This window comes from Oncorhynchus mykiss, chromosome 16 (assembly GCF_057628025.1).
Source record: "Oncorhynchus mykiss isolate SJ-2025 chromosome 16, ASM5762802v1, whole genome shotgun sequence".
In the NCBI taxonomy this organism is placed as follows: Eukaryota; Metazoa; Chordata; class Actinopteri; order Salmoniformes; family Salmonidae; genus Oncorhynchus; species Oncorhynchus mykiss.
Window position 1 is genome coordinate 1,679,298 of NC_143037.1, and position 16,329 is coordinate 1,695,626.

A 16,329-nucleotide genomic window follows, 5' to 3' on the forward strand; every position below is an offset into this window, starting at 1 on the left:
GTTGGTGAGCACTGTTTGGTTCTATCGCTATATATACTGTTGGTGAGTCCCTGGCGGGAACTATCACTGTATATACTGTTGGTGAGTCCCTGGCGGGGACTAAAACTATATATACTGTTGTTGAGTCCCTGGCGGGGACTATCGCTATATATACTGTTGGTGAGCACTGTTTGGTTCTATCACTATATATACTGTTGGTGAGCACTGTTTGGTTCTATCACTATATATACTGTTGGTGAGCACTGTTTGGTTCTATCACTATATATACTGTTGGTGAGCACTGTTTGGTTCTGTCTATCACTATATGTACTGTTGGTGAGCACTGTTTGGTTCTGTCTATCACTATATATACTGTTGGTGAGCACTGTTTGGTTCTGTCTATCACTATATATACTGGTGGTGAGCACTGTTTGGTTCTGTCTGTCACTATATATACTGTTGGTGAGCATGTTTGGTTCTGTCACTATATATACTGTTGGTGAGCACTGTTTGGTTCTATCACTATATATACTGGTGGTGAGCACTGTTTGTTTCTGTCTGTCACTATATATACTGTTGGTGAGCACTGTTTAGTTCTATCACTATATATACTGTTGGTGAGCACTGTTTGGTTCTGTCTGTCACTATATATACTGTTGGTGAGCACTGTTTGGTTCTATCACTATATATACTGTTGGTGAGCACTGCTTGGTTCTATCACTATATATACTGTTGGTGAGCACTGTTTAGTTCTATCACTATATATACTGTTGGTGAGCACTTTGGTTCTGTCACTATATATACTGTTGGTGAGCACTGTTTGGTTCTGTCTATCACTATATATACTGTTGGTGAGCACTGTTTGGTTCTGTCTGTCACTATATATACTGTTGGTGAGCACTGTTTGGTTCTGTCTATCACTATATATACTGTTGGTGAGCACTGTTTGGTTCTGTCTGTCACTATATATACTGTTGGTGAGCACTGTTTGGTTCTGTCTATCACTATATATACTGTTGGTGAGCACTTTGGTTCTGTCACTATATATACTGTTGGTGAGCACTGTTTGGTTCTGTCTGTCACTATATATACTGTTGGTGAGCACTTTGGTTCTGTCACTATATATACTGTTGGTGAGCACTGTTTGGTTCTGTCTGTCACTATATATACTGTTGGTGAGCACTGTTTGGTTCTGTCTATCACTATATATACTGTTGGTGAGCACTGTTTGGTTCTGTCTATCACTATATGTACTGTTGGTGAGCACTGTTTGGTTCTGTCTGTCACTATATATACTGTTGGTGAGCACTGTTTGGTTCTGTCTATCACTATATATACTGTTGGTGAGCACTGTTTGGTTCTGTCTGTCACTATATATACTGTTGGTGAGCACTGTTTGGTTCTATCACTATATATACTGTTGGTGAGCACTGCTTGGTTCTATCACTATATATACTGTTGGTGAGCACTGTTTAGTTCTATCACTATATATACTGTTGGTGAGCACTGTTTGGTTCTGTCTATCACTATATGTACTGTTGGTGAGCACTGTTTGGTTCTATCACTATATATACTGTTGGTGAGTCCCTGGCGGGAACTATCACTGTATATACTGTTGGTGAGTCCCTGGCGGGGACTAAAACTATATATACTGTTTGTGAGTCCCTGGCGGGGACTATCGCTATATATACTGTTGGTGAGCACTGTTTGGTTCTATCACTATATATACTGTTGGTGAGTCCCTGGCGGGAACTATCACTGTATATACTGTTGGTGAGTCCCTGGCGGGGACTAAAACTATATATACTGTTGGTGAGTCCCTGGCGGGGACTATCACTGTATATACTGTTGGTGAGCACTGTTTGGTTCTGTCTGTCACTATATATACTGTTGGTGAGCACTGTTTGGTTCTATCGCTATATATACTGTTGGTGAGTCCCTGGCGGGAACTATCACTGTATATACTGTTGGTGAGTCCCTGGCGGGGACTAAAACTATATATACTGTTGGTGAGTCCCTGGCGGGGACTATCGCTATATATACTGTTGGTGAGCACTGTTTGGTTCTATCACTATATATACTGTTGGTGAGCACTGTTTGGTTCTATCACTATATATACTGTTGGTGAGTACTGTTTGGTTCTATCACTATATATACTGTTGGTGAGCACCTTTTGGTTCTGTCTATCACTATATGTACTGTTGGTGAGCACTGTTTGGTTCTGTCTATCACTATATATACTGTTGGTGAGCACTGTTTGGTTCTGTCTGTCACTATATATACTGTTGGTGAGCATGTTTGGTTCTGTCACTATATATACTGTTGGTGAGCACTGTTTGGTTCTATCACTATATATACTGGTGGTGAGCACTGTTTGGTTCTGTCTGTCACTATATATACTATTGGTGAGCACTGTTTGGTTCTGTCTGTCACTATATATACTGTTGGTGAGCATGTTTGGTTCTGTCACTATATATACTGTTGGTGAGCACTGTTTGGTTCTATCACTATATATACTGGTGGTGAGCACTGTTTGGTTCTGTCTGTCACTATATATACTGTTGGTGAGCACTGTTTAGTTCTATCACTATATATACTGTTGGTGAGCACTGTTTGGTTCTGTCTGTCACTATATATACTGTTGGTGAGCACTGTTTGGTTCTATCACTATATATACTGTTGGTGAGCACTGCTTGGTTCTATCACTATATATACTGTTGGTGAGCACTGTTTAGTTCTATCACTATATATACTGTTGGTGAGCAATTTGTTTCTGTCACTATATATACTGTTGGTGAGCACTGTTTGGTTCGGTCTGTCACTATATATACTGTTGGTGAGCACTGTTTGGTTCTGTCTGTCACTATATATACTGTTGGTGAGCACTGTTTGGTTCTGTCTATCACTATATATACTGTTGGTGAGCACTGTTTGGTTCTGTCTGTCACTATATATACTGTTGGTGAGCACTGTTTTGTTCTGTCTATCACTATATATACTGTTGGTGAGCACTTTGGTTCTGTCACTATATATACTGTTGGTGAGCACTGTTTGGTTCTGTCTGTCACTATATATACTGTTGGTGAGCACTGTTTGGTTCTATCACTATATATACTGTTGGTGAGCACTTTGGTTCTGTCACTATATATACTGTTGGTGAGCACTGTTTGGTTCTGTCTGTCACTATATATACTGTTGGTGAGCACTGTTTGGTTCTGTCTGTCACTATATATACTGTTGGTGAGCACTGTTTGGTTCTGTCTGTCACTATATATACTGTTGGTGAGCACTGTTTGGTTCTGTCTGTCACTATATATACTGTTGGTGAGCACTGTTTGGTTCTGTCTGTCACTATATATACTGTTGGTGAGCACTGTTTGGTTCTGTCTGTCACTATATATACTGTTGGTGAGCATGTTTGGTTCTGTCACTATATATACTGTTGGTGAGCACTGTTTGGTTCTATCACTATATATACTGTTGGTGAGCACTGTTTGGTTCTATCACTATACAGTGGGGCAAAAAAGTATTTTGTCAGCCACCAATTGTGCAAGTTCTCCCACTTAAAAAGATGAGAGAGGCCTGTAATTTTCATCATCGGTACACTTCAACTATGACAGACAAAATTATTTTAAAAAATCCAGAAAATCACATTGTAGTATTTTTTATGAATTTATTTGCAAATTATGGTGGAAAATAAGTATTTGGTCACCTACAAACAAGCAAGATTTCTGGCTCTCACAGACCTGTAACTTCTTCTTTAAGAGGCTCCTCTGTCCTCCACTCGTTACCTGTATTAATGGCACCTGTTTGAACTTGTTATCAGTATAAAAGACACCTGTCCACAACCTCAAACAGTCACACCCATGCACATACACACACCGACACAACACAAACACACACATATGATGCATTCGATAAGTATTCAGACCCCTTGACTTGTTCCACATTTTGTTACATTACAGCCTTATTCTAAAATGGATTAAACTATATACCTCATACTGACAAAGCGAAAACGGGTATTTACAATGTTTACTAAATACATTTACATATTTACAGAAGTTTTCATACCCTTCTATTATGAGAATTGAAATTGAGCTCAGGCTCATCCTGTTTCCATTGATCATCCTTGAGATGTTTCTACAACTTGATTAGAGTCCACCTGTGTTAAATTCAATTGATTTAAAATCACATCTTATTGGTCACATACACATATTTAGCAGATGTTATTGCAGGTGTACTCCCTGTTCACCCACGACTGTGTGGCCATGCACGCCCCCAACTCAATCATCAAGTTTGCAGACGACACTACAGTGGTAGGCTTGATTACCAACAACGACGAGACGGCCTACAGGGAGGAGGTGATGCCCTCGGAGTGTGGTGTCAGGAAAATAACCTCACACTCAACGTCAACAAAACAAAGGAGATGATCGTGGACTTAAGGAAACAGCAGAGGGAGCACCTCCCTATCCACATTGACGGGACAGTAGTGGAGAAGGTGGAAAGTTTTAAGTTCCTCGGCGTACACATCACGGACAAACTGAAATGGTCCACCCACACAGACAGCGTGGTGAAGAAGGCGCAGCAGCGCCTCTTCAACCTCAGGAGGCTGAAGAAATTCAGCTTGTCACCAAAAACTTTTACAGATGCACAATCGAGAGCATCCTGTCGGGCTGTATCACTGCCTGGTACGGCAACTGCACCGCCCTCAACCGCAGGCCTCTCCAGAGGGTGGTGCGGTCTGCACAACGCATCACCGGGGGCAAACTACCTGCCCTCCAGGACACCTACACCACCCGATGTCACAGGAAGGCCAAAAAGATCATCAAGGACCCGAGCCACGGCCTGTTCACCCCAATATCATCCAGAAGTCTAGGTCAGTACAGGTGCATCAAAGCTGGGACCGAGAGACTGAAAAACAGCTTCTATCTCAAGGCCATCAGACTGTGAAATAGCCACCACTGGCCGGCTAACACCTGATTACTCAACCCTGCACCTTAGAGGCTGCTGCCTGATATAGAGTGCATTCAGGAAGTATTCAGACCTTTCAAATTTTCCACATTTTGTTATGTTATGATTCTAAAATGGATTACATTATTTTTTCCCCCTCATCAATCTACATACAATACTCCATAACGACAAAGCGAAAACAGGTTTTTACGGCGGTGCAGTTGCCGTACCAGGCGGTGATATAGCCTGACGGGATGCTCTCAATTGTGCATCTGTAAGGCTTTGTGAGGGTCTTAGGTGACAAGCCACATTTCTTCAGGTTCCTGAGGTTGAAGAGACACTGTTGTGTCTTCTTCACCATGCTGTCTGTGTGGGTGGACCATTTCAGGTTGTCAGTGATGTGTACGCTGAGGAACTTAAAACTCCACTACTGTCCCGTAGATGTGGATAGAGTGGTGCTCCCTCTGCTGTTTCCTGAAGTCCTCTATCATCTCCTTTGTTTTGTTGACGTTGAGTGAGAGGTTATTTTCCTGGCACCACACTCCCAGGGCATCACCCCCTCTCTGTGGGCTGCCTCGTCATTGTTGGTAATCAGGTCTACAACTGTTGTGTCGTCTGCAAACTTGATGATTGAGTTGGAGGCGTGGCCACGCAGTCATGGGTGAACAGGGAGAACAGGAGGGGGCTGAGTAAGCACCCTTGTGGGGCCCCAGTGTTGAGGACCCAGTTGCATAGGGCGGAGTTCAGACCCAGGTCCCAGAGCTTAATGATGAGCTTGGAGGGTACTATGGTGTTGAAGGCTGAGCTATAGTCAATGAACAGCATTTTTACATAGGAATACTCTTGTCCAGATGGGATATGGCAGTGCAATGGCGATTGGATCATCTGTGGATCTGTAGGGGTGGTAAGCAAGTTGAAGTGGGTCTAGGGTGTCAGGTAAGGTAGAGCTGATATGATGATAGAAGTGAGTACTACGGGGCAATAGTAATTTAGTTCAGTTACCTTTCCTTTCTTGGGAACAGGAACAATGGTGGACATCTTGAAGCAAGTGGTAACAGCAGACTGGGATAGGGAGTGATTAAATATGTCCGTAAACACTCCAGCCAGCTGGTCTGAGCATGCTCTGAGGACGCGGCTAGGGATGCCGTCTGTGCAGGTAGCCCTGCGAGGGTTAAAATGCTTAAATGTCTTACTCACAGAACCCACCTTGGCCGCGAAGGTGTTTAGTTTGTCCGGGAGGAAGAACCTTCCACCGAAGGTTAACAACCATCTCTGTAGCACTCCACCAATCAGGCCTTTATGGTAGCGTGGCCACTCCTCAGTAAAAGGAACATACAAGATTCTCTGGTCTGATGAAACCAAGATTGAACTCTTTGGCCTGAATGATAAGCACCACGTCTGGAGGAAACCTGGCACCATCCCTACAGTGAAGCATGGTGGTGGCAGCATCATTGTTTTTCAGCAGCAGGGACTGGGAGACTAGTCTGGATCGAGGGAAAGATGAATGAAGCAAAGTACAGAGAGATCCTTGATGAAAACCTGCTCCAGAGCGCTCAGCATCTCAGACTGGGGCGAAGGTTCACCTTCCAACCGGACAATGAACCTAAGCACACAGACAAGACAACGCAGGAGTAACTAGCTGTGCAGCGACTCTCCCCATCCAACCTGACAGCTTGAAGAGGATCTGCAGAGAAGAATGGGTTTAACTTCCCAAATACAGGTGTGCCAAGCTTGTAGTGTCATTCCCAAGAAGACTCGAGGCTGTAATCGCTGAAACGCCAAAGGTGCTTCAACAAAGTACCAAGAAGGGCCCTTTTCCCTTTATTCAGATTACAACTGCTCACTTTTGGTTATTTGAAAACAAAATCATCTCCAAAATATAGTTATTTTTTTTAAACAAGCCAGTTTGAAAATACATAACAAATAACACAGCAAATATTGTGGTTAAACTCAAATATACTAATTGAGTAAATATATATATAAATATATATATATATCGAAAAATAACGTTTTTTTTAATCAATGTATATATAAAGAAAAGGTATAATTTTTGTGAATGATATCATAAATAGGACGGGTGGAGTTATGTCACACATGCAGCTAACACAGATATCTGGAAATGTCTGCTCTACCCAAAATTACAACCAACTAATTGCAGCATTACCACAAAAATGGAAGAGGCAAGTAGAAGGGGAAAAAAAATAAGGAACTTGTATGTCGGCCCTGTATTAAAAAACATAAATGGTTAGAGAAAAGTGTGATAAATAAAAACATATACCTATTTCATTTAAGGAACAAAAAACTGACCGCTGTGGGTTTATGAACTGACACGCAAAATGACGCCAGATTCACAACTTTTCTATTTAAATTATTAATCACAATTCTTGCAACAATAGAATGTTATATATGTATGCACGGCCAGGTGGACTGGGGAGGAGTCATCAGGCCAGGTAGTCCTGAGGCATGGTCCTAGGGGAGAGAGGGGGAGAGAGAGAGTGAACGAGAGAATTAGAGGGAGCGTACTTAAATTCACACAGGACTCCAGATGAGACAGGAGTCCACCTGGTCGTGCTGCTGCTCCAGTTTCAACTGTTCTGCCTGAACCTTGATATGGTCACTAATGTAACCAGGAGGAGAGGCGTCATTTAACACCGTCCGCCATGTTTCAGTCAGGTAAATCACATCAAGGTTATGATCAGTGATTAGTTCATTGACTATGAGTGCCTTGGAAGTGAAGGATGTAACATTAAGTAGTTTCCTATGTGAGGTATCGCAATCTCTTTCAATAACGACAGGAAATGGAGGAGGTTTTTATTCCAGTGAGAATGCAAAGGCAAACACCGTCATGTTTAGTTTTTCCCAACCTAGATTGAGGCACAGACACGGTCTCAATGGGGATAGCTGAGCTGACTACACGGACTGTGTTAGTGGCAGACTCCACTAAGCTGGCAGGCTGGCTAACAGCCTGCTGCCTTGCCTGCACCCTATCTCATTGTGGAGCTAGAGGAGTTAGAGCCCTGTCTATGTTCGTAGATAAGATGAGAGCACCCCTCCAGCTAGGATGGAGTCCGTCACTCCTCAGCAGGTCAGGCTTGGTTCTGTTTGTGGGTGAGTCCCAGAAAGAGGGCCAATTATCTACAAATTCTACATTTTGGGAAGGGCAGAAAACAGTTTTCAACCAGCGATTGAGTTGTGAGACTCTGCTGTAGAGCTCATCACTCCCCCTAACTAGGAGTGGGCCAGAGACAATTACTCGATGCCGACACATCTTTCTAGCTCATTTACATGCTGAGGCTATGTTGCGCTTGGTGACCTCTGACTGTTTCATCCTAACATCGTTGGTGCCGACGTGGATAACAATATCTCTATACTCTCTACACTCGCCAGTTTTAGCTTTAGCCAGCACCATCTTTAGATTAGCCTTAACGTTGGTAGCCCTGCCCCCTGGTAAACAGTGTATGATCGCTGGATGATTCATTTTAAGTCTAATACTGCCGGTAATGGAGACGCCAATGACTAGGGTTTTACATTAGTCAGAGCTAATGGTGGGAGGCTTCAGCATCTCAGACCCCGTAACGGGAGGAGTAGAGACAAGAGAAGGCTCGGCCTCTGACTCCGACTCGCTGCTTAATGGGGAAAACCGGTTGAAAGTTTCTGTCGGCTGAATGAGAGACACCGGTTGAGCGTTCCTACAGCATTTCCCTCCAGAAGCCATGAGAAAGTTGTCCGGCTGTGGGGACCGTGCGAGGGGATTTATACCAATGTTACTATCTGTACTTACTGGTGGCACAGACACTGTTTCGTCCTTTCCTACACTTAAAGTACCCTTGCCTAACGATTGCGTCTGAAGCTGGGCTTGCAGCTCAGATATCCTGTCGCCAGGCGATAGTTCTCCTTGTGAGACTGTGTCCAAAAGGGTCCTATTCCCAATATGGGACCTCATCAAAAGTAGTGCACTATAACGGGAATAGGGCCCTGGTCTATAGTAGTGCACTATATAGAGAATAGGGTCCTGGTCTATAGGAGTGCACTATAACTGGAATTGGGCCCTGGTCTATAGTAGTGCACTATAACGGGAATAGGGCTCTGGTCTATAGTAGTGCACTATATAGGGAATAGGGCCCTGGTCTATAGTAGTGCACTATATAGGGAATAGGGCCCTGGTCTATAGTAGTGCACTATATAGGGAATAGGGCTCTGGTCTATAGTAGTGCACTATATAGGGAATAGGTCTCTGGTCTAAAGTAGTGCACTATATAGGGAATAGGGCCCTGGTCTATAGTAGTGCACTATATAGGGAATAGGGCCCTGGTCTATAGTAGTGCACTATATAGGGAATAGGGCCCTGGTCTATAGTAGTGTACTATATAGAGAATAGGGTCCTGGTCTATAGTAGTGCACTATAACTGGAATTGGGCCCTGGTCTATAGTAGTGCACTATATAGGGAATAGGGCTCTGGTCTATAGTAGTGCACTATATAGGGAATAGGTCTCTGGTCTAAAGTAGTGCACTATATAGGGAATAGGGCCCTGGTCTATAGTAGTGCACTATAACGGGAATTGGGTGCCGTTTGGGAATCCGCATTCCTGCGTGTGTAGAGTAGATGCCATGGTCTTTATTCTGCCTAACTGCTCTTTCCTCTCTCCCTCTCTCCAGTGTTTGATGATGGTGACGAGAAGACACTGAGGCGTTCCTCTCTCTGCCTGAAGGGAGCGCGTCACTTTGCAGAGAGCGAGGCAAGTCTCTGTTGAACTTTACCTCCGTTTTACTACAGTCCTCGGCTGTGTTCCAAACGACCCCCTATTCCCCATAGAGCTCTAGTCAAGAGTAGTGCACCAAGTAGGGAATAGGGGGCCATCTGAAACATACGCTGACATTTTATCTGGGAAACAGCTCTTCCCTCAGTCACTTCCTGCTCTTTTTCAATCTTTTAGCCAACAGACACATGTGATCTCCCTCTTCACTTGCTGATTTTCTACCAAGGCTGTTTGTTCATTAATAATCAAAGTGAAGTGAAGCTTCAGTTGTTTTGTTTTTTAAATGCAGCAGAGAATGTTTTCAGCCACTCTGCTGAATGTCAGTACCCTCATCAACATGGTGCTGTAGAAAATCACTTCTTTTTTGTTCTTTCCTCATTTAATACAGTTGTTTACATACACTTAGGTTGGAGTCATTAAAACTCGTTTTTCAACCACTCCACAAATTTCTTGTTAACAAACTATAGTTTTTGGCAAGTCGGTTAGGACATCTACTTTGTGCATGACACAAGTAATTTTTCCAACAATTGTTTACAGACAGATTATTTCACTTATAATTCACTGTATCACAATTCTAGTGGGTCAGAAGTTTACATACACTAAGTTGACTGTGCCTTTAAACAGCTTGGAAAATTACAGAAAATGATGTCATGGCTTTAGAAGCTTCTGATAGGCTAATTGACATAATTTGAGTCAATTGGAGGTGTACCTTTGGATGTATTTCAAGGCCTACCTTCAAACTCAGTGCCTCTTTGCTTGACATCATGGGAAAATCAAAAGAAATCAGCCAAGACTTCAGAAAACAATTGTAGACCTCCACAAGTTTGGTTCATCCTTGGGAGCAATTTCCAAACGCCTGAAGGTACCATGCTCATCAAACAATAGTACACAAGTATAAACACCATGGGACCACGCAGCCGTCATCCCGCTCAGGAAGGAGACGCGTTCTGTCTCCTAGAGATTAACGTACTTTGGTGCGAAAAGTGCAAATCAATCCCAGAACAACAGCAAAGTACCTTGTGAAGATGCTGGAGGAAACAGGTACAAAAGTATCTATATCCACAGTAAAACGAGTCCTATATCGACATAACCTGAAATGCCACTCACCAAGGAAGAAGCCACTGCTCCAAAACACCATCCCAACCGTGAAGCACGGGTGTGGCAGCATCATGTTGTGGGGGTGCTTTGCTGCAGGATGGTCTGGTGCACTTCACAAAATAGATGGCATCATGAGGCATGAAAAGTATGTGGATATATTGAAGCAACATCTCAAGACATCAGTCAGGAAGTTAAAGCTTGGTCACAAATGGGTCTTCCAAATGGATAATGACCCAAAGCATACTTCCAAAGTTGTGGCAAAATGGCTTAAGGACAACAAAGTCGAGGTATTGGAGTGGCCATCACAAAGCCCTCACCTCAATCCCAACGAACATTTGTGGGCAGAACTGAAAAAGCGTGTGCAAGCAAGGAGGCCTACAAACCTGACTCATTTCCACCAGCTCTGTCAGGAGGAATGGGCCAAAATTCACCCAATTTATCGTGGGAAGCTTGTGGAAGTCTACCCGATAAGTTTGACCCAAGTTAAACAATTTAAAGGCAATGCTACCAATTCCTAATTGTGTGTATGAAAACTTCTGACCCACTGGGAATGTGATGAAAGAAATAAAAGCTGAAATGAATCATTCTGTCTATTATTCTGACATTTCACATTCTTAAAATAAAGTGGTGATCCTAACTGACCTAAAACAGGGATTTTTATTAAGATTAAATGTCAGGAATTGTGAAAAACTGAGTTAAAATGTATTTGGCTAAGATGTATGTAAACTTCTGACTTCAACTGTACATATTGTTTACTGTTAGTGTTTTATCAGTCATGATTCACCATTCCCCCTCTGGTTTAGTTGTGCTAACCTGTCCCCTAGCTCTAACCTGTCCCCTAGCTCTAACCTGTCCCCTAGCTCTAACCTGTCCCCTAGCTCTAACCTGTCCCCTAGCTCTAACCTGTCCCCTAGCTCTAACCTGTCCCCCAGCTCTAACCTGTCCCCTAGCTCTAACCTGTCCCCTAGCTCTAACCTGTCCCCTAGCTCTAACCTGTCCCCCAGCTCTAACCTGTCCACTAGCTCTAACCTGTCCCCCAGCTCTAACCTGTCCCCTAACTCTAACCTGTCCCCTAGCTCTAACCTGTCCCCTAGCTCTAACCTGTCCCCCAGCTCTAACCTGTCCACTAGCTCTAACCTGTCCCCTAGCTCTAACCTGTCCCCTAGCTCTAACCTGTCCCCTAGCTCTAACCTGTCCCCCAGCTCTCTCTAATCTGTCCCCCAGCTCTCTCTATCCTGTCCCCCAGCTCTCTCTAACCTGTCCCCCAGCTCTAACCTGTCCCCCAGCTCTAACCTGTCCCCCAGCTCTAACCTGTCCCCCAGCTCTCTCTAACCTGTCCCCCAGCTCTAACCTGTCCCCCAACTCTAACCTGTCCCCCAGCTCTCTCTAACCTGTCCCCCAGCTCTCTCTAACCTGTCCCCCAGCTCTCTCTAACCTGTCCCCCAGCTCTAACCTGTCCCCTAGCTCTAACCTGTCCCCTAGCTCTAACCTGTCTCCCAGCTCTCTCTAACCTGTCTCCCAGCTCTATCTAACCTGTCCCCCAGCTCTAACCTGTCCCCTAGCTCTAACCTGTCCCCCAGCTCTAACCTGTTCCCCAGCTCTAACCTGTCCCCTAGCTCTAACCTGTCCCCCAGCTCTAACCTGTCCCCCAGCTCTAACCTGTCCCCCAGCTCTCTCTAACCTGTCCCCCAGCTCTCTCTAACCTGTCCCCTAGCTCTAACCTGTCCCCCAGCTCTCTGTAACCTGTCCTCCAGCTCTCTCTAACCTGTCCCCCAGCTCTAACCTGTCCCCTAGCTCTAACCTGTCCCCCAGCTCTAACCTGTCCCCCAGCTCTAACCTGTCCCCCAGCTCTAACCTGTCTCCCAGCTCTAACCTGTCCCCCAGCTCTAACCTGTCCCCCAGCTCTCTCTAACCTGTCCCCCAGCTCTAACCTGTCCCCCAGCTCTAACCTGTCCCCCAACTCTAACCTGTCCCCCAGCTCTAACCTGTCCCCCAGCTCTAATCTGTCCAACAGCTCTCTCTAACCTGTCTCCCAGCTCTCTCTAACCTGTCCCCCAGCTCTCTCTAACCTGTCCCCCAGCTCTCTCTAACCTGTCCCCCAGCTCTAACCTGTCCCCCAGCTCTAACCTGTCTCCCAGCTCTAACCTGTCCCCCAGCTCTCTCTAATCTGTCCCCCAGCTCTCTCTAACCTGTCCCCTAGCTCTAACCTGTCCCCTAGCTCTAACCTGTCCCCTAGCTCTAACATGTCTCCCAGCTCTAACCTGTCCCCCAGCACTAACCTGTCCCCCAGCTCTAACCTGTCCCCCAGCACTAACCTGTCCCCCAGCTCTAACCTGTCCCCCAGCTCTAACCTGTCCCCCAGCTCTAACCTGTCCCCCAGCTCTAACCTGTCCCCCAGCTCTAACCTGTCCCCCAGCTCTAACTTGTCTCCCAGCTCTAACCTGTCCCCCAGCTCTAACCTGTACCCCAGCTCTAACCTGTCCCCCAGCTCTAACCTGTCCCCCAGCTCTCTCTAACCTGTCCCCCAGCTCTAACCTGTCCCCCAGCTCTAACCTGTCCCCCAGCTCTAACCTGTCCCCCAGCTCTAACTTGTCCCCCAGCTCTAACCTGCTGTTTGCTGTTGGTCTCTGTTCCAGACACTAGATCGCCTCCCTCTCACCAACCCTGAGCACTTCGGCACTCCTGTCATCGGCAAGAAGGGGAACCGGGGACGCAGGTCCAATCCAGTGTGAGTATCTCCCTCTGTAAACTGTTGACTCCACCCTGAGCTGGGGTCTGGGCTGTTGACTCCACCCTGAGCTGGGGACTGGGCTGTTGACTTCACCCTGGACTGGGGACTGGGCTGTTGACTCCACCCTGAGCTGGGGTCTGGGCTGTTGACTCCACCCTGGGCTGGGGACTGGGCTGTTGACTCCACCCTGAGCTGGGGACTGGGCTGTTGACTCCACCCTGGACTGGGGACTGGGCTGTTGACTCCACCCTGGACTGGGGACTGAGCTGTTGACTCCACCCTGAGCTGGGGACTGGGCTGTTAACTGCACCCTGGACTGGGGACTGGGCTGTTGACTCCACCCTGGACTGGGGACTGGGCTGTTGACTCCACCCTGAGCTGGGGTTTGGGCTGTTGACTCCACCCTGGACTGGGGACTGGGCTGTTGACTCCACCCTGAACTGGGGTCTGGGCTGTTGACTCCACCCTGGGCTCGGGACTGGGCTGTTGACTCCACCCTGGGCTGGGGACTGGGCTGTTGACTCCACCCTGGGCTGGGGACTGGGCTGTTGACTCCACCCTGGGCTGGGGACTGGGCTGTCGACTCCACTGGGGACTGAACTTTAAGTAGCAACAGGGCTACTCTGCTGCTGGTGAGGTGAGAGTGAAGAAGAGGGGACTCCTCCGTCACGTCTTTGCACAGTACAACCGATGTAGTCATTTTCCTCTGAGTATTACAGTGGGTGTTTTAAAATCGCTTGATCCATTAGCATCCCGGTGCTAGGCTAAAATAATACTTTGATAATGAAATGAGAGGCCTGCACATGGAATAGGTGTCCATATACCCTAATCCTGTCTCTCTGCATTGGGCCCTGGTCAACATTAGTGCACTATATCTGCATAGGGCCCTGGTCAACATTAGTGCACTATGTAGGGAACAGGGTTCCATTTGGGAGGCCATCCTGGTATAAAAAGGACTCTGCTGTAGAATATTCTTCATCTCACCTCCCTCCATAGTGCTCATAGGAAAGTTAATATTGTTATGAACCCTTATAGTGACTTGGAATTCACTCGGCTACACATTATGGGACTAGGCATCATCTTCCGTGTCTTAGAGTGGAATCCTAGAGTTGTATCCGAGAGTGGAATCCTAGAGTGGAATCCGAGAGTTGAATCTGAGAGTTGTATCCTAGAGTGGACGGAGTCCAAGAGCGGACAGAGTCCAAGAGCGGACGGAGTCCTAGAGCGGAGTCCAAGAGCGGAGTCCAAGAGCGGAGTCCTAGAGCGGAGTCCTAGAGTGGACGGAGTCCAAGAGCAGAGTCCTAGAGCGTAGTCCTAGCGCGGACGGAGTCTTAGAGCGGACGGAGTCTTAGAGCGGACGGAGTCTTAGAGCGGACGGAGTCTTAGAGCGGACGGAGTCTTAGAGCGGACGGAGTCTTAGAGCGGACGGAGTCCAAGAGCGGAGTCCTAGAGCGGAGTCCAAGAGCGGACGGAGTCCTAGAGCAGAGTCCTAGAGCAGACGGAGTCCTAGAGCGGACGGAGTCTTAGAGCGGACGGAGTCCTAGAGCGGACGGAGTCTTAGAGCGGACGGAGTCCTAGAGCGGACGGAGTCCTAGAGCTAGAGCGGACAGAGTCCTAGAGCGGAGTCCTAGAGCGGAGTCCAAGAGCGGACGGAGTCCTAGAGCGGAGTCCTAGAGCGGTCGGAGTCCTAGAGCGCACGGAGTCCTAGAGCGGAGTCCTAGAGTGGAGTCCTAGAGCGGACGGAATTCTAGAGCGGAGTCCTAAGTCCAAGAGCGGAGTCCAAGAGCGGAGTCCTAGAGCGGACGGAGTCCTAGAGAGGAGTCCTAGAGCGGACGGAGTCCTAGAGAGGAGTCCTAGAGAGGAGTCCTAGAGCGGACGGAGTCCTAGAGAGGAGTCCTAGAGAGGAGTCCTAGAGCGGACGGAGTCCTAGAGAGGAGTCCTAGAGCGGACGGAGTCCTAGAGAGGAGTCCTAGAGCGGACGGAGTCCTAGAGAGGAGTCCTAGAGCGGACGGAGTCCTAGAGAGGAGTCCTAGAGAGGAGTCCTAGAGCGGACGGAGTCCTAGAGAGGAGTCCTAGAGCGGACGGAGTCCTAGAGAGAAGTCCTAGAGCGGACGGAGTCCTAGAGCGGACGGAGTCCTAGAGAGGAGTCCTAGAGCGGACGGAGTCCTAGAGAGGAGTCCTAGAGAGGAGTCCTAGAGCGGACGGAGTCCTAGAGAGGAGTCCTAGAGCGGACGGAGTCCTAGAGAGGAGTCCTAGAGCGGACGGAGTCCTAGAGAGGAGTCCTAGAGCGGACGGAGTCCTAGAGAGGAGTCCTAGAGAGGAGTCCTAGAGAGGAGTCCTAGAGCGGACGGAGTCCTAGAGAGGAGTCCTAGAGCGGACGGAGTCCTAGAGAGGAGTCCTAGAGCGGACGGAGTCCTAGAGAGGAGTCCTAGAGCGGACTAATATTGCCTTTGCTTCAGAATAAGTTGAAGTGAATGTGAAGATCTTCACTCCAAAGACACTAATGTTATCCTTTCCATCAATTTGGTGAATGTTTATTTGTGGGACCTGTATTCATTCCATGTTCATATCATTACCATCATTTATCAGTGTGCTTTCATGTGTGTTGACAGGCATTTGTGCAAGCACCTCTCACCAATTAGCCTAATAATTGTTGCAATATTATTCTGTATGACTTCCATAGCTTATTTTTACAGGGCAGAATAACCAGACGGGAAGTTGACTGGCTTTTAGGCATACATGCATTTTATTTCTCTGGTTGCAGTCCACGAGAGATTTCATTGCATTGAATCAAATGAATCAGGTTCAATGAT

General features: G+C 46.7%; 1 protein-coding gene across 11 annotated transcripts in view; it reads left to right on the forward strand.

The window, feature by feature from the left end:
• Positions 1-16,329, forward strand: part of arid4b (AT-rich interaction domain 4B) — a 212,280-nt gene that overhangs the window by 49,948 nt on the left and 146,003 nt on the right. For all 11 annotated transcript variants that reach the window (XM_090201726.1, XM_090201728.1, XM_090201729.1 and 8 more), the window contains exons 6-7: positions 9,587-9,666; positions 13,422-13,513. In XM_090201726.1, the coding sequence (XP_090057852.1) occupies positions 9,587-9,666; positions 13,422-13,513 (172 nt within the window). The remainder of the gene's footprint in view (positions 1-9,586; positions 9,667-13,421; positions 13,514-16,329) is intronic.